Source organism: Orbicella franksi, chromosome 2 (genome assembly GCF_964199315.1).
Source record: "Orbicella franksi chromosome 2, jaOrbFran1.1, whole genome shotgun sequence".
In the NCBI taxonomy this organism is placed as follows: Eukaryota; Metazoa; Cnidaria; class Anthozoa; order Scleractinia; family Merulinidae; genus Orbicella; species Orbicella franksi.
The window spans coordinates 17,295,729-17,314,583 of NC_138146.1; the positions used below are offsets into that span (position 1 = coordinate 17,295,729).

At 39.6% G+C, this 18,855-nt stretch overlaps 1 protein-coding gene across 4 annotated transcripts in view; it reads right to left on the reverse strand.

Moving 5' to 3' along the window:
- Positions 1-987: 987 nt before the first annotated feature.
- LOC145478335 (myoferlin-like) overlaps positions 988-18,855 on the reverse strand; it is a 56,842-nt gene continuing 38,974 nt past the window's right edge. For all 4 annotated transcript variants that reach the window (XM_081456318.1, XM_081456316.1, XM_081456319.1 and 1 more), the window contains 20 exons: positions 18,679-18,777; positions 18,037-18,198; positions 16,352-16,514; positions 15,741-15,811; positions 14,862-14,966; positions 13,464-13,595; positions 12,218-12,337; positions 11,398-11,525; positions 10,276-10,446; positions 9,660-9,805; positions 8,772-8,911; positions 7,879-7,967; positions 7,519-7,614; positions 6,924-6,971; positions 6,093-6,183; positions 4,963-5,062; positions 4,308-4,504; positions 3,755-3,864; positions 3,253-3,400; positions 988-2,122 (listed from right to left, as the gene is read on the reverse strand). In XM_081456318.1, coding sequence (XP_081312444.1) covers positions 2,090-2,122; positions 3,253-3,400; positions 3,755-3,864; positions 4,308-4,504; positions 4,963-5,062; positions 6,093-6,183; positions 6,924-6,971; positions 7,519-7,614; positions 7,879-7,967; positions 8,772-8,911; positions 9,660-9,805; positions 10,276-10,446; positions 11,398-11,525; positions 12,218-12,337; positions 13,464-13,595; positions 14,862-14,966; positions 15,741-15,811; positions 16,352-16,514; positions 18,037-18,198; positions 18,679-18,777 — 2,349 coding nt within the window. In that variant the 3' untranslated portion in view covers positions 988-2,089. The remainder of the gene's footprint in view (positions 2,123-3,252; positions 3,401-3,754; positions 3,865-4,307; positions 4,505-4,962; positions 5,063-6,092; positions 6,184-6,923; positions 6,972-7,518; positions 7,615-7,878; positions 7,968-8,771; positions 8,912-9,659; positions 9,806-10,275; positions 10,447-11,397; positions 11,526-12,217; positions 12,338-13,463; positions 13,596-14,861; positions 14,967-15,740; positions 15,812-16,351; positions 16,515-18,036; positions 18,199-18,678; positions 18,778-18,855) is intronic.

Here is an 18,855-nt window from a genome sequence, read left to right on the forward strand (position 1 = left end):
AATCTTTGACAGAAAACATAATCCACGCATGCAAGACGAATCTAGCAAAGATTGAATATGTTTATAAATGTTCATTTGAAATCTCGAGTTTCCATTGGAAATCGACGCTTTATATGGCGAGCTAGAGTGGAACTAGAGGGGAACCCTAGAGATGAAGTGTCTTAGCTCGCAGAAAAGCGCCAATGTTGTGTACGGCAGTTTATAGAACAAACGTTGTGGCTTGCCAGAAGGTCTCTACCTTAGATGGATGAGGAAACATTGGTTTCGACGGTTCTTTGTGATTTGCTTCAGCAATTTTGGGAAAAAAAACGTACCAACAGGGAATAGCTTTGTGAATTGCTGCGAATCGTCTTCTTAAAAAAATGGGACCTTGGAATGAGATGACAAATATCCACTCTCTGATCTCTAACTAAAACCTCTCAGTTACAGTACCTACAGAACTAACCAGATTTTAGCAGAGGGAATTCAAAAGAGAAGTTAAACTCTCATCGGAATTGGCATTCATCTGTTTGACTGAAAATTCTCCCTGTCTGAAGGTCTGAAGATTTTAAAGTTCAAGCAGTGGATATTTTCGGGAGGAAAACAGAGTTGAATAGGCCATTTACAAGTTGCCTTTTGCCTCTGTGTCAAAACGAGGTTACGTGCGAAACCAGTCATATGAAAATAAGTTCCGCAAACATGCTCATTTTCATACAAATCAACCTTTTTTCATAACAAAGGTTTTGCATGAAGACTCGTTTTGAAACAGAGACAAACGGTAACTTGGAAATGGCCTATTGGAGAAAATCTCAAGAATCTAGCCAATCAAATCATTTCCCCTGAGCCACCTTTTCCTTGTGCCGAGACCCCGCCGGTTAAGAGCGACAGATGGCTCTGGAGACGAGAATGAGATCCTTTTGATTCAAGTCTGTTGCCAGAGTGTTCTATTTCTCGTCTTTTCTGATCGGCTTGGGTTTAATTTAACCAAAAGATCATTCACTCAGTGTGGACAAGATATATCCCATTTATTGAAGCTGAAAGCTAGCTCACCATAGCAGCTGATTTCTGCCATTTTCAAAACAAAAATAGTTTTTCCACGAAATTTCTTAAGCATAATAGTTATCCTAGTCATAAACCACTATGACGGAGCTAAATGCTTACAATTTTGTAATTACATATGGAGTATTCCTCGATGAAGAGAAGCCTTATTCAGATAGTATCATTGAATTCACCTCCATAACAAATTAACCAGCCTCCTTAAAGGAACAATTTACAATCTAATTTTCTTGTACATCTACAATTCCTGTGTTACATCTAAATCTCCTCACCTGTAAACGGAATTATGAAGTATTTTCAGACGAATCCCACAGAAGAGACAGTTCAGTGTTATATTCCAGGTCTATGCTTACTGCTCAGTTGGCAAACAGGGATTCATCGCCTGCGACGAAACTTTCGAAACAATTCAATTTGCCCTTAAATTCTCAAGGGTGGTAATGGAGGGGCGTTTAAGGGGGAGATCAAGCATACGACAAAAAAAAAAAAAAAACACTTAACGGTCACTTCACTGAACTACGAGTGACGAACACAAAATCACGGCAACATAAAAAAAAATTCTTCAAGTGTTATAACGAAAAATAAACAGTCATTTTACATTTCACGCCCAAAATAATTATCAATTCACGACTAAATATGTCACTACCAGCCTTTTTTCAACGTAAGTGATTACCTCCAGACATTTTCTATCGGCTTCAAGGTAATGAACTGACTGCGTAACAAAGAAAATGCGAACTCTAGCTAATTTTCTATCGGACAAGAGAAGATGTTTTGACTAATTCAATAAACTTGATTTCTGTTTTCTGAGAATAGGACTGCTATTAAGAGCAGATTTTTTCTAACTTGTCAATTTTTTTAAGTAGCGATTTTACAATTTATTATATATAACCCATGAATTGAATATGGCGATTTTTAAATCCGAAGTTATGTATTTACGATTTACTATCAATATATTAATATTATTAATATTTCAATTCTTATACTTCGATTAAATTCGATTCAATAGAAGACTGAACTGTTGTGTTAATTTTCTTGGTTTTCCGTCAGAGTAGACGATTTATACGTTGAATATCTTCTTCACAGAGTATCCCTGGAAAGAAAGAAGGCAATTAATTCGTAAATAAGAAAATGCATGAATGTAGATTTGTTTGACACTTTACAACCTTGTGAAATTCAACCGAACCTTAGCCTGCGAACGCTAACGTATTTCCGGCCGGGAGACAAGCGGCGGCCGGAAATACATCTGCGTTCGCAGGCTAACGGAACCTCTGCATGAAAGCGAGGTTTGCGTTGAGATTAGAAACTCGTTAGCATGATAACATTATTTTACATCTAAAAAGCAAGCTTTGTATCATAACCAGTCAACTCTAGCCTCGCGTCTGTTCAAAGGCCTGGCCACTGAGCAAGGAACTGTAAGATAGTCTTATTAACAAATTGACGTCAGTTTTTCATGCGTCTGTCCTGTTATTGATCATGCATTTCGTCATAACATGGTCAAAGTAGCTGTGGATCCACGAGGCGATAGCCGAGTGGATCCGCAAACTATTTTGACAATGTCATGACGAAATTCATTGTCAATAACAGGACAGATGCATGAAAAACTTACGTCAATTTGTTTTTTACGATAACAAATTGTCAAATTGTCCGCTCTCGCTCGTTGCCGCATCACATAAATTATAAATTCATGTGTCTGTCCGCTTATTGACAATGAAAAATAGCCAATGAGCGCGCGAGAATTTCTGCAGCTATCGTAAAATATCGTATCGTTAAGTCTGTATGATAGGTCAAATGAAAGAACTTGGTAACAATTTGAAACTATAGTGCTGCTTATGCCAACTGAAAGTTTTTGGCGAACGAATATTTCACAAATAAGAACTCTATAAGTCCCACATTTAAGGGTTTACTGTGACTAACTTTACTTGATAGAACGGAGTTCGAAAAGTGGGTTTTGCTGAACATGATCTGCCGGGTCGTGATAAATTTCAAAGCACCGGCATGTTCAAGGAACACAAGACTATAGCCATGAAAATTTGAATGAACGTTCTTTACTGCTGATATTAATTACTAACATCTCGAAAGAGCAACTTCGTAGACAAAGCAGTTCAGATTTTGTAAGAGATTTTTACGACATCGCTGAGGAAAAAACGTTGCGAGACCACCAAACATAAACGAGGTCGCCACGCAATCTTGATCACTGAACAAACTGATGCAAATACTTACCGGCATTGAATACAAGAAGATGACCACAGCGGCCACAATGATAAGGGTGATGAGTATAGCAATGATGATCCACTTGTAATTTCTCCATATGATGTAGCGTAGAGTCTTGAAGGGTGACGTGAACCACCGGAACGAGGTCGCGGGGCGACTGGGAAAGAAACAACACGGAATGCAACGTATGAAGAACAGAATATCTAAAACAACATCAGGAGACCAGGAAGAACTTCCTATTGAAGCCTTGAAAGAGAAATTTCGTAGAGCAACCCAGGTTCTAAATTAATATTTAAACTTCACGGAAGGGAAAGCAAAATACTATGTTAAGAAGTAACAAGACAATGGAAGAATCGAGAAAACTCCTTGGTTTTTCAGTCGAGTTAGACAGTTTGCTTTAAACATGAGGTAACATCACAAACGTGCGACAAAGCTGTCTTCAGCTGTTGGTTGAGAGTGTGCAAAATATCGATACCATAGCGCAGCGCCAATTGCTGCAAGAACAACTTACTTGGGTTCATCTAGAGTTGGATTCTGATTTGGCTCCTCTCTTCCTTTACCAGCAGGTTTAGAATCAGCTTCTTCCTTGGGTAAGAGCTCAATGGCCATTTCGACTTTACCCTGCGACAAAAAAAAAAAAATCTTTAGACTACGGCTTTTGAAACTACTCGGTTGGTTGGCCTGCTTGTGTTTATTTGGCTTTGTATCTGGCTCCAAAAGGTAAGTATTAACAGATTATTTCTTAGGCCCAGGTCAAACTTTGAACTTCACATCAGACGAACTAAACTGCGCGAATTAAGTTCTTGATAAGTTCGACTTTTGACTCGACAGAGTCCGTCCGACTGAATTTAGATCGACAACAAGCTCTATTCGTCTGAAGCCGACGGATTTTTTATTGTGTTCTGAGCAGATCGCAAACAAAAGTTAAACTGGCCATTTTCTCCACGATCCAGGACGAAATTATCACCTTCAGGATCTTGTTTTGATGAGTCACAAAATTCTCCGAAGCAAAATTGAAAGAAATGTGCAACAATTTTTAAAAAGAATTTGCAGTTTGATCATACCGTTAACTGCATCTCTTCTCCAGGATCCTGAGCCACACAGGGCCACCATCCATACACTCTCTTCATCTCAAACAGGGACACAGTCTCCACGCTGCTGCTCGATCGGCCTTCTTCAAACGACGGTAGCTGCTGTAAGCTGCATCTCCTTGCACTCTTGGCTGGCTTAGGCATGCGGTTAAGGTTCAGTTCAACCTGACCTGGAAAAAAGTAGGAAAAAAAAAAAAGAAAAAACACTATGATAACGTTCCTATATAATACCTCTTCAAATGTCCTGACTTTTCTTCAAACATTTTTATGACTAAACTGAAGGCTAATATAACTTTGCAATTCTTCAGATACATTCTTTCCAAAATGACATTCCTGACTACAAAAAAACAAAAAGGGAATAAAAAACAAAACAAAACCAAAAAAAACAACAACAGAAAAACAAAACAAAACAAAACAAAACAAAAACCATTCCTTATCAACTACACAACCAATAACTTGCCCTCTGAAGCAAAAAAACAGTGTCTTGATAAATTGTTCACTTCATCCACACAAACGGACCAACCTCTCTCACTTTTTTCAAGATGAGCTTTTTTTAGAAGAAAATGGCCCATGTAATTTCCAAAGCAAGCAGTGCACACTGTAAGGCTCCTACACGACATAAGCATACCTAAAAAGTCGTCCGCAGAGAACTTGTCGTTGTCCCAAATTTGGATGACTAGACAGGGAGGTACACGTTCTTCTGTTTCATCTAAGCTCCAGAAGTGTTCCTACAATGAAACACCTTCATTAACACCTCAATGCAAAGTCTTATTTCACAAGGGTTCGACAGTCAAAAGCACTGTCAAAGGCTAGCTCAATGGATTCTTTGTGAATACATAAACATAGAGGCGAGTCGACTCCAATTAGAACGTTTACGACACACTGAAGCAGTAAAACGCAGGAGCGTGACGTGCAAACCTCGGAAATACTTAGTTATCGCATTTAACTATGTTAAAATACTGTCAAATTACGTTTGGCACCCGCAGAAGTCGGTTGAGATCCTTGAATGCTTTATTGTGTCAAGTGTTGCAAAAGATTGTTTAGTCTTATCACAGCATGATCCGCATCATAGCACCCTCATTCTATTGGTTACACCCGTAGACATGTCTAGCAATAAAAGCACCATGACTTAGTGTAAAAGTACTTCCCTTCTGTGGCGTGCTATACACAGTGTTCTTTGTTTAAAAGTAAAGAAAATTGTCATAATGATAATGGATTATAGGGGAATCCTTGTTTACAATATTTGCATATACAAGTTAGTTTCTCATGGAGTTACAAATAAATAAGTTCTGAGTATGGAAAGCTCATAGTACATTTAAATCTGCAAATGAATACGAGCCTGATGTACTGAATACTTTTTGTGCAACACGGGTTTAAAAACTCAAAATTGTACAAAGAATGTACGAGCTCATTAGCACATTTGCCACCCAAAAATTTTGCGGTTTTTGAAGACAATATCTCCATGAATATTACACCCAAAGAGCTAAAAATTTCACCATGTAGTAAGTTTCACTAGCTTTTTAGCTGCCTGGAGTTAATTCATATCTAACATGTTTACTCCTATAATAACACATCAAAGTAACCTCTCATGGAACAGGGACATGAACTCTCCAAGAATGAGCTCCAAACTTAAATTTCCCTTTACTTAGATGATAACCAAGGTCTTTCAGTCTCACACTGGCCTATTTGAATTTGACATAAAGGAGCACGAAGGATTTTTAATTTGATCACTGTTAGAAAAGAAGACATTTTCGTTACCTTCTTTCTAACGACCAGGACTTTCTCTGCAGCGAGGAACATGAATGGGAAGACAAAACGCCAGTTGAAATTTCCTTCACCGTCCAGAGATCTGAAAACAACAGAAATGAAACAAGAATGAATCAAAACACATCTGTAGTCTGCGATAAAATGGTACGGTCACTCGTGGCTCAGACCACTAGCAAATAAGCGACGCAAGAAGGTTCTATAAGTAAGCTGATCTAGACTGGCAAAATTGACCTGCCAAAAATTTGTCCACAATGTTTAAGTTGTTTCCTTGGTACATCTCTCGGAAGCAGTTATGTACCCTAATAGAGAAACGTGTGCCTGACAGTTACTGTTTTTGTCTTCTTCAGTCCTGTTTGTTCCTTACAAAACCGTCGGTTCATGTCGGGTTCAAAGGCAAGCCAAAGCCATGCACAACCTTAGTCTGTGACCTTAAAGGAGCACGGTCATGGTGTTTTGTCTTTTTTTTTTGGCCACGTACAAAATCTCCTTTAAATGGAAGGAAACCCGAAAATAGTAGTTTACTAAGATAGAAAAACATCAAAGAGATAATAATAAACCATAAAGGAACAAGGATGGTCAAGAATGGCGAAGATTGACACCGATTGCAAATGACGAATTTGAAAAATTTGGGCTAAACTTTTCAAAATGTGCAAACCGTGACTGAGCTCCTTTAACCCCGGAGAGGTTCCCCGGATTCTAAACCCAACAAAGAACTACTGAAGAGTCTTGTATCAACGTGTATTGTCCAAGGTCCTGAGACACCCTGAAAAGCGAACAACTGTCGGAGAAATATTAAACAACATTACTGGCTATCAACTATACCTGTAATGCACATCAGTTTTTTGTGATTCCTCGACTCCTGCAATCCATCTAGACACCAAATAAAAAGCATCTCTATAAGTCATCAAACGAATCGACTTCTGAAATCACCAGATATTAAAGGTCCCTTAAAATTCTTAATGAGTGCAAGTCCTCCACAACACTAAAACTTAAAGATACGCTATCAATCTAAAGTGGAGTCCCGATTTTTCGAGCCTTACAATTATTCGATGCATTCTTTTCGTCCCTTGCAAAAACTATCGTCGATTTTTCGAGCATCCCGATTTTCAAACCAATATCTGTTCCCCAAGGGGGTTACTACTGTAGCACGAGCACCACATATTGATCTGCATCGCATCGCGTTATAATTTCTTACTCAGCAACTTGTACAGGTTTTGTGCTAAGGGTAAATCCATGTAAGATAACTAAAGAATGCAGAAAGCATGAGCTCTACGCAAGTGTTCATCAAAGAGCTTTGGTGCTTTTAAATAACCAGACCATTTAATAACATTTTTCTATGTTTAATTTTTTTTTTAGTCAACCAAAGCGCGCGCAGCACTAAATCTTAGTTATAGAATACGATGCACTTAGTACTTACCCCTTGACGTAAATGTCACTCATTTTCTCTCCTGTCAGCGAAGTCTCTTCTAAGATCACATCGCTTGTGTTCCAAATAATCACTCGCAATTCATAACTAGAAAAGGGATTAAGGCGAAACATCACACCATGAACAGAAAGTCTTATAAATTAGACATTTAACTTCACAAATAGCAAAGTTGGTTTACAGACAAAAATATTTCCCTGATACTAATGCCCAAGCGCTCTCATAAATGTATGAATTGCTACTCTTTAGGGACCACTGTCATCCCCCTACTTAAAACACGAAAGCAAGTTGAATGCGCAAGTTCTGACCTGTTGACTGGAAAACAGAGCTACGATAACATGAAGTCAGACTTACTCTCCAGGCTTGCGAGGATTGATATCAAACGGCGAGCCTGCGGTCCCCAGATGCTTCGGGAAAATGTCCACCCACATTTGCAGCTTGCCCTGCAGGGACGATACAAAACAGATACTATAGTAAAGCACATTAAAAGACTTTCAAAAGTACTTACCTGTTTTTGATCGACGTTACGTAGCTGTGCCTCCCAAACCTCGGGGCATATACTCTGACCAATCACAACAATAGCGTCGTTTCAGCCAATCAAAAGCAAGACCACAACCAAGCATAACTTCACGTGCGCGTGTTTTTCCTGCAGTTAACACTCATTCTAAACATTCTTAAACTCCTAGTTTTGGTGGACTTATTCTTCCTTTCCGCACCGAAGTAATAACTTTGGTTCGAGTTTCAAAAAAAGTCGCATGTATTCTGTAAATTCAGTAAATGACAACCTGTCACTAGTAACTGTTAATGAAGGCTAATTTTTTATACCTCCCAACTCAAATAAGTTTTCCGACTGGAGGAGAACGTATCACGTGTTGTGGATCAAAACTCACTAACTCCCTAGGGAAACAACTTGAACTTTCGACTCGCACGTGATCAGGTCGTGCTCCTTGAGACCGCGGCAAATTTATGAGCCAGCCGGCGTCGAACAAACGACTTCTTCGCAGTTTTTTTTTCTATTTTTGAGTTGGGAGGTATAACAAAACACTCAATGACTGGCCCCGCGGGAAACAGTGAGTTTTGTTTCCCCGTGACCCTCAATGTTCCCCTCGGTTTCGCCTCGGGGAACATTGAGGTCGAGGGGAACAAAACTCACTGTTTCCCTTGGGGCCAGTCATTAAGTGCTTATTGTCCCATCCATCGCTAATAGTAATGGTTCCCACCACCCGTTAAAAACAACATACTTGTACCTGTTCGACGTTTGGTTGGAGGGTGTTATACAAGGCTCTGGTCTCCACGTGTTCAGGTACCACAGGCATGGAGTTTAACACGTGCAATGCCAACCGCTGGTCAGGTTGACCCAAGTGAGAATGAAACAGCATGCCTTCCTCTGTTGGGCAAAACGATCGTTATATAGCAGATTTGCAAGATATCGTCATTTGACCACAACTACAGTTTGACCCCGGGATTTTGAACTCGGTTATTTCGAATTCCCCGTTATTTCGAACTCAAAACCATTTCCCTTGGATTTGGTTCAGTCATTTACTATCGACTATTTCGAACTCTTTTTCGTTTCCCCCGAGAGTTCGAAATAGCGGGGTTCAACGGTACCGGAATTCACTTTGTTGTTCCTATATTATTCAAATTTTGAAGCCCAAGTGTGGTTTAAATAACAATCGCCCTAATCAGCATAAGAAACAGAAAAAGTGAAGGATTCTGGTAGGTCAAATGACGCTATCATGCAAATCGCCTATTTCGATATGAAGATATTCTCATATCTTGAATTCTTCTCCCTGACTACCATATTAGTTACAAAAATTTGAAGGCAAACCACAAAATGAAATGTTACATGGATGAAATGGCATACTAGTCGATGCCAGTGCCTTCCAAAGGTTCAGTAAACAGGGATTAAGCCCTTGCATAAAGAAAGTAAAGGGGAAAAAGGGAAAAATATCTTAGACTTTGAGTGAGATTTGAATCCACGACCTTATCTTCAGTTGTCCCACGAGTCGGATAAAGCTACAGAAAACCAAGTCCAGTGTGGTTTGATGATGACTTTCTTTATTCTCGACACAGGTAGGCCTGGCAAGAAACTACTTGTTGAACAGACTCCAGAATTTGAAGAGAGTCTAGCTTACCGTACTCTTGCAGATTGTAGACCTTTCCATCCAGTACAAGCTGAGTGTTTCCAAGGTACTGCGGTTTGCTTAAATTGTTCAACTCACACCAGTACTCCAAGATCTGACGAGGCGTCTGAGAGTCACGCCACTGGTTTGGACCAGACCTGACAGTCAAAAGAAGTATGTCACGCAAGTCACGCGATTGCACTCTCTCTAAGGCAGTTAAAAGCTGCTTTTCGTTGCATTTTTGGTTTGGACCAATGTCGTGAGTTAACCGTAACGTTAGTCACGCCATTGGTTTGAATCAAACGTCTTAACATTCACATAGGAGAGAGACCAAGAACCAGGTTTCGATGGCACCCAGTTTAGTTAATGCAACTCCGGGTTCAACAGGTATGCTACTAAATGTCATCACTCCTGTCATATTCATAATCAGCATCTTTGTGCTAAAACAACCCCAAGAGCAGTCAAAGACCCTTTACAAAATATTAATGATGTAGGCTAGAAAGAAACACTCATTAAGGGGACATCAAAAGTGTCCACATAGCCGACATCTAAGTCTTATATTGAGTTTCTTCTGTTCTTGTCGTTCCTTGAAGTCAAAAGAATCATCACATTAAGTCTTGGTACTCACGAGCAGTAGGTCTGCGGCAGTCCACAAGTAGCACGAAAACGAGACAAGAACCTGTTTTCCAGATCCACAGTCGTCTCACCAATCAGATCGTCTCTGCCAATGACGTCATAATCCATGACACAAATGCGCAGGTCCTTGATGATAGGAATGGTGGCGCTCATCTCAAACATCCTGGCAATTGTAGAACACAATGTGCTCAGATATGACCCAAAAGAAATACCTTATTACACGAACTTTCTGCGACAATTGAGGTGCGCATATTTCGCGACACTTAAATTCCGCGATATTGCGAAAATTTTGTACTTTGAATCACTTTAAATTCGCGTTTTTGAGTAACACAATTTATTTCCTTGGCAGTGTTACTTCATCATGTCCTTGAAGTTAGTAAACCGACTTTATCAAAGGTACAATAACGTCAAAATTAACAAAAACACCACGGCGGAACTATATCTCAACAGTAACATAATGTAAGTCACTTAATTTTTGCGTCATGTTATGTTCGCGACACTTATTGTTCGCGTCACTTTAATGTCACGATTTTAATTCGCGAAATTAACGTGTCGTGAAAATTTCATGTAATTAGGTATAGGAAGTGTGTCATGTAATATCGGGTTATCTTTTACGATATACAGCCACTACAAATCTCAAAAAAAAAAACTTTACTTAGGGAACGTGCAGGATTTAGCATTCTTCAATGAGAAATGTATCGCAATATTAAACATATTGTATTTTTATGTGATGTACAAACGAACACACGCACCACCCTCACTTAAACACCAGAGGGGAAGAGAAAAAGATTAATACCGAAAAGACACGTCAAGGCGCACACAGTGGATAGCCTACGAGAGCATCCGGTTTTTCAGCTCTCGTTTCACGCGTCTAGAAAAAACATGAAACAAGGGCCGAAAAAAACGGATGCTCTCGCAGGCTACACAGTGGAGAAAGAAATACAGAAGTTGAGTGTATGATCTTGGGCCGAAGCATCAACTGCTGCGCGTGATAGATATTGATGGATAGAATTGATTTCCTGCTTTCTCCGGCCCCAATTCTTACTTTTAACAATAAGTCGCTCGAAACTTGGAAACCAGATCACGAATAACGAATTTGAAAAGGTCTTCTTACTTTCCAAACAAAGGATTAAGGTTGTTGGGTACGTAGTTGTCCTTGTCAGATATCTTAGTCTTCCCCATATGTACGACAAGGTAAGGATCAGCCAGGCCGCTGGTGTCCTGTGGTTGAAGGTCTAAAGCCTTTAAGAAAATAAACAATTTATTAAAATCTTGCGCAATCAATTTACACCTGTGCAAATCTTTGGAAGTTTTACTTTAGTTTCCCCTTCCTTGGTTTCCAAAGGGTTGAAAGTCTCCAAAATTCAAACCCTTTGTAGAATTCAAGTCTCCTTCGCAGCCATTATTTGAAAAGTCACATGTTTCTCCCAAGAGGAGGAGGGGAAGCGTTGCGTGACGAACATTTAACATCGCGGGCCCGTTTCTCGAAGATCCCGAAAAATTTTCGCACCCCGAAAGCCGCAGCAAAATCTCAAAACTTATGATTACAGAGCTGTTTTATTCGCATATTCTTAATATAAACAGACATTCCATTCCGTACAAGAAGTTTCAGGCATATACACCTCCCTATCTTTAAATACCGATTAACTAAAAAGGCTTTTCGGGCCCGAAAAGTTTCCGGGGCTTTCGAGAAACAGGCCCCAGGTCTGGATGACCTACGAAATAGTCTTTTTGATATCGCTTGCATCGTGTCACGGAAGTAAAGATTTTACAACACTTGTCTTTTTCACATTTCGGTTGTCATGCAATTTTTCTCCTCGGTGACGAGCGGAAAAAAAAGAAAAACAAAACGGCTGCAAAGAGGACCACACTTCATTCCATGTTGTACATGAATGTTACTTAAATGGAATGAAGAAATAAAGCCGCTTTCTTACCCGCACAATATATACTCTTATAATACACTCCACAGGTTGACTTGGAGGCAGTTTTCGTAGAATCTTGGGTGGCAAAGGAGCGTTAGGGTCACTAGGTAAAGGGTACAACCGAAAAGATCCCTGAAAAGCAGGAAGAATAAAATTTCAATTCTACTTACTAATTGCCATACATTTCATTTAATCTTAGCTTTGAGAAATCGTTAGTGTACCTACACCAACTGAAAGTTTTCAATAATCACGTTTTTGACAGAAACAGGGGTTTTTACGATAGGCCATATTACAATTGAGTGCTTAATTACCTGACCTATGAATGCAAGCGAGGCTGGCGGTTACCTTGCTTTGATAGAGACCCCTCTGCTTTTCCCATTCAAATGCCAACTAGTTAGCATAAGAACAACTTGATTCACACAACAACAGCAATGAGGTCTTAATTAAAACTAGGTCACCGGCAGCCTCGCTACCATTCAAAAGCCAGGTCACTGAACAGACAACTGTAAAATGGTCTGTTTGAGAACTGTTTTCGAATGAGGTTAATATTGGCACGTTAAGAGCAACGCAATAAACATTTCATTACTGGATACCTTGGTATTGTCTTTGTTATCAGCCAATTTTCAACCCTATTATAACTATCTCGTCTCACAAGAGCAAGCTCTACGTCACGGTTTCGCATCTTGAAAAGTTTATCCTAAATTTTTCAAGTTCGGCGTCGTTTGTAATCCGTGTTAATCCTCTCCGTCATTTAACCATCCTTGTTCCTCTATGGTTTATCATTGTCTCTTTGGTGTTTTTCTGTTCTAGTAATTACAGGGTTCGTAACCTTTTTCAGAAACAAATTTCCAGGACTTTTCTAGGACTCAGATTGATTCTTCCAGCACTCTAAAATTCACATTACCCTTTCACTCCCAAGATCTCAATGTTAATTCTCCTTACTGTCTGCCGTACATTTCATATTTTTCACTCGAGTTTAATAGATTTCCAGAACTTTCCAGGATCAGTAGTCCTTTCCCAGGACTTTACAGTCCTGGAAAATGCCACAGTAAAATTCCAAGACTCCAGGTTTTTTCCAGGACCCGTACGAACCCTGAGTAAACTACTATTTTCAGGTTTCCTCCAGTTTAAAGGTAGTTTTGTACATGGCCAAAATAACTCAAAATGCCGTGACTGAGTTCCTGTAAGTGGCAGTAAAATGCTAGTAGTGATAACATCACTAATTGAGGACACTCTCTAGAATTCTAACTTCACTTACCTTGAATTCCCCTACAATAGTCTCCTCTTCTTCTGATTTCGACTTCACTTTTCCGCGGTGAATGTAAAACGTTTCTACAAAGTCTTGGAAGCCATTGAACACTTCAACCTTCTCGAGCTCTGATCCGTAAACCTTGGGAAAAAAATGATTCATTTGAAATTCCCTAGTTCATAACCATCCTTCAGGTAATGTTTTATCAAAGCTCCTAGTTCTGAAACTTCCGAGTCCCAAGAATTAAACAAATTCCAATTCGACCAGGATAGAGGACGCGCATGAAAACCACCTAAGGTTGATGCGGCTTCCTCTCTAAATATTGCTATTTAAGGTGGCCGAATACAGTTTTCGCGCGCGCACAAGGATTGCAAAAACAAACATGCCGTCAATAGAGCGATCATTTTATTTACTCAACACCCGCACTATCTGTGCTATTTTTCTCTATTATTGAAGGCAGCGCGGTATTGATGGCTTTAGTCTTTTATTACAAAGATATGTTAGAAAAGGTGACGACGCAAAGAACCCAGCAATTCTCGGCTTTTTCTTTGTTACCGAAAGAACCCAGTTAAATGCAGCGCATGCGCAGTTGCGCGAAAAATTGAGACCGATTGCTTTTGCAGAAACTTGCCGATTTCTGACGATCCAGTCGTTAGAATTTCAAGAAATTTGGCAAAAAAATAGTTCAGAAACCACGTGAATGATCTATCGCAAAAAATCTGAATTTTGACATAGGGAATTTTTAATAATAGAGAACATGCAGTGAAAAAGATTTACGGCGAATTACGAAAATCGCCTATGTCAAAATTTTATTAGAACAGTGTTGACAGAAGGGATTTAATGTCAGTTCGTAGTAGGCAAATGATGAAAAAAATCTAACGACTGGATTTTTTTTAAATAAACAAAAACCATTTTTTAAGCCTTGTTTTTAACCAGCCCCGTTGCCATGGCAACAGCACACACCTTAGCCAAAATGGGAGAATACACTTTTCTGTGATTAACCTTGACTCTTGCAAAAAACGGGCACCAAAGCATAAATAGCTTAAAAGTAATGGTGAATTAGGCATAGGCTCTTGAAAACTGTGTTCGGCCACCTTAAATAAGGAATCACTCAGCGATTTTTTATCACGAGATGAGCTTTTAAAACCATTTGGACATCATCTTCGAGTTAGACTTAGAATTATACTATGTAAATCCACACATCGAGAGGAACATATATGATTCTGTATAAAGGTAAGCTGGCTGAAGAGCAATGCTCTCGTGTAAGATCTTTCTGATGAGAAAGGAAAGGTCCTTCGCCCTCTCCTTATCTAATCCCCGAACGGAGAACCTGTTGCGGGTATAGAGTAAAGATCCTTCCTCAGAGTTGTTAGATTTCCAACAGAAAGAAGCTTTGCATCTTCTTACCATAATCTTATCATATCCTTTTTCCAAGTACACTCCGGCCTTGTCGATATCACCAACAGAGGCATAGAACTTCGACCACCAATCAATGTCTTCATCTTGTTGTTCCTAACAAAAATACAAGACTACTTAGTTATCCTATCCAGTAGACTTAGAGAAATTGTTACACCATCACCAAAATCGACAAATCAAGCTTACGCGCATCCACGGGGAGTAATGCAATTCTCTCTAATTCCTGAATGTCAGTTAATAGAATTTGCTGATACATCGTGACAATAGACCATTTGCGTATTCTCGGTATTGTACAGGAACTAACTTGCGACTAAGGCTTATGCCAAGAGTCTTCAAATACAAATGACATTAATCTCTTTTTAACGATATTCCCCGCACGAGTCTCCATTGCAAGCTAAATCCAGTCCAATACCAAGAATACGAATATAACCTATTCCTCCGTGCTGATGATCTTGTTGAAGCCCAAACGGACGCGAAAGTAGTCGCAAGTAGCCGCAAGTTGATCTTGCGAAGAGACTTGCGTCGGATGGCCAAACGGTCTCGCACGTTTCCTCGCAAGTACACGCCAACACACAAGCCGCAAAAATCCCAAGGCAGACATATCCTATATAATATTTCACTGGCCAATAAAAATTTATAGACGTCACTAAACATGCGTTCACTTGGGTTGAGTGGCCAGATGGTGAAAAACTTGCATCGACTTTCGTGCATATTTGATCTCGACCAAAGTGAGCGCAAGTGATCGCAAGTGCACGCAAGGCCTGGCCAAACAGACTTACAAGTAGACCCAAGTTTTCAACTTGCGTCTCCCGCGAGTCCGTTAGGCCAGGGCTTAAGGAGAAGTTCTATGTTGATAACTGTTCCACTTACGGCTCCTTTCTTCTGCTCCTCCTTGATGTCCATAATGTGAGAGGAACCATGTCTGGTGGCTTCACTCTCCGCTGGAAAACAAAATACGGCCACGAAACTATCAAATGCTGCTACTACATGCGGGATTACCAGTGCAGACAGCTCATATAGAGAGCAACGCAACTTTAAATGTTAATGAAGACAATAGCGCAAAAAAAATGTTCGGTTTTATAACTACTAACATTCTGTCGACTCGTCCTCGTCCTCTCGTGTTAGAGGATATGATTCCAGCACTGTTTGAAAAGGATGTCAAGAAACTTTTGAATACCATTACAAAAATAGTGTTGCAATAACGGAAAGCTTACCATTTTTAGCGGGAAAGTGAAAGATGTTTATACATTTTCAGATTCTTTACGAACACTGGAACTAAGCGCAAGCTCCTTGCGTTCAACTGATGTGAATCTTTCGCCTAGCACCTCACCCGTCTGTCACATTACCTATGTTGATCTCAACACCCTGTATGAGAGTTTTCACGCAACGATCCGTCCCTGTTAAACAGTTACGTGACGAAAACAGCTGTGAACAGGAGTCTAGCATTATTGGCATGAATTTACATACATGTACCAACTAACCTAAAGGCAGTTCGACTGGTTCATCTGCACTGGCGGGCTCACAGCGGAATTTCTTCATGGCCTTCATGGAGTGAATGCCAACAACAGGTTTGCGACCAAATGAGCGGTTATCATGCACCTTGATGTTCATTGGCGGCGTGTACAACTCCTCCTTTGGGAGGTACTGTGGGGTGAAATATTGCACAGAAAAATAAGAAAATGCAATCGCAAACGTCTACAGAGGAACCACAAGCGGTTAGGCCGCTGCTGATACCCAGATGGACCCAGTATACTGGTTGTTGTATAGGTGTTCTTATAGGGGGGGTTCACGCTGACGTCATTGTTTAAATTTTTGTTCATTTGCATAAAGCTTTGCGTACAGAAGGGAACATGACGGATGTTCGATATGAATTGACTCCAGGCAGCTTAAGAGCTAGTGAAACTTAATACATGGTGAAATGTTCAGCTCTTTGGGTGTAATATTCAAGGAGAAATTGTCTTTCAAAAACTGCAAAATTTCTGTTTGGCAAAAGCGCTAATGAGCTCATACATTCTTAGTAAAATTTTGAGTTTTTAAACCCGTGTTGCTCAAAAATTATTTAATACATCAGGGTCATATTCATTGGCAAAGTTAATCGTACTATGACCTTTCAATATTCAGAACTGATTTATTTGTAGCTCCATCAGAAACTGAACTGCTTATGCTAATGAGGCAAATATTGTAAACAAGGATTTCCCTATAGCTTTAAATACAACCGGGACATCTCTACTGGACATTGCAAGAGAGTACCTCTTCAGGGACGATAATAATCAGAAAGGAAATAATTCCATCTGTTAGTTCTAACAAAAGCTATCATTCGTTCGTATATTCCATATTTTGGGGTAAGAAAAAATGGTAAAGCAACTGTAAAATGGGAACACTGAATTTGATTACAAAAATAAAAGGAAGTGACGTCCCTAACAACTTAACTGCGCCTTTCACAAACGCGTAAACTCTGATTTGTAGATTTTGATCCATTTTATATGTTTCTTTTCCTCAATGTTAGTTGGTTGTCGTCGTACTTTTGATTGAAGGTAGCCAAAAACGCAATCGTTAGTTAGGTTTTGAACTTCAGACTTTAGAGATATGGAGGTTTTACAATGCAGCTTCTCGAACCGGGCCACTTGGAAAAGAGTCAACCAATCAAAACGTTACTTGAGAACAAACAAAGGATAGCGATCTTTTTCTCGACTAAACCAATAACATTGATGAATTCAGTACACAACAATAGATCTTGACAAAATCAGTGAGAATTGTTGCGAGCCTCTCCGGAAACTTTTCCATTTGTTGATTGGTTAATGTCAATCCTAAAGTTTGTGCGCTTTTCAAGGGTTTCGGTTTAGTTGTCACTAAATGAGTTTTCAAGCTAAAGTTTTCGAACGAGATTTATAATTAATATAATTCGCCTTCACGAACTGAATCTCTAAGGCTGGATATAACGCAGAGGAGTCGATTGTGTTTATGTTTTCACGTCAAACAGACCGTTACTGATTGGTTAGTTTTCTTCTAGGTGGCCTGGTTCGAGTAGTTGCACTGTAAGCTCGATTCATAGACGTCAACCTCGCGGGAACAAGGTACGCACGTGACGAGAAACTTCCGTTTTCCGATGTACTACAGTGTACTTCAAAACTTGATACTAACAAAAAAAAAAAAAAAAAAAACTTACCACGTCGAAGAAGAATAGTGGCTGATCAAAGTTGGGATTCTTCTGCGTGTTCTTGATGACAGTTGAATGAACAACATGTCCACCACACTCAAACTCAATGCTTGGTGAGGATACACTGGCTAGTTGATATCTCTTCATGTTCCTGACGCCCCAGCACAACACCTGTAATGGAAAGGAATTCATAATGGACTTACCTACTACACGGGGGACTACCGCAACAATAGTCATTTCTGTTTATATGAAGGTATGAAGAGAATTAATTGAAGCAATAACGATACAGGTGGACATGGAGGTCATCGTGAAATCATAAACCTCTTGACTGGACGACAAATTCAGATGATAAGTTACATTGTAGATCAACATTTAAAACGAAATGGTAACTTGCAAATTATGGTTACAAAGATGATGATAGTTAAGTCTATTAACGGAATATTCATGTGACTTAACTTGCATCTTTTTGTTAAGTGACCAGATATCTTCTAAGGAGCATCAGAGACCTTGTAATATTCCCACTCACGAAGAATCTGGTCTTCCCCTACATATTGGCCAATCATCTGCAAAAGTTGAGTTCTCCAGTCCTAGTAAAACAATCTCTTGCTATGTTTTAACTATCGGGTAAACAACGTTTACTAAGCTGCATACCTCTATAGCCGTACGCTGCATCACTGGTCTGATTCCATTGGGTACTAGAAACAGGGGTCCCTTCATCGGTGGAGCAAAAGGTAAATCTGCACCTTCATCCTGACGTAAAAAGGACCAGAGGATATTAAAAATGATGCGAAATGCAGCTTTACTTCCTTCATAAAGTTTATTCACAGT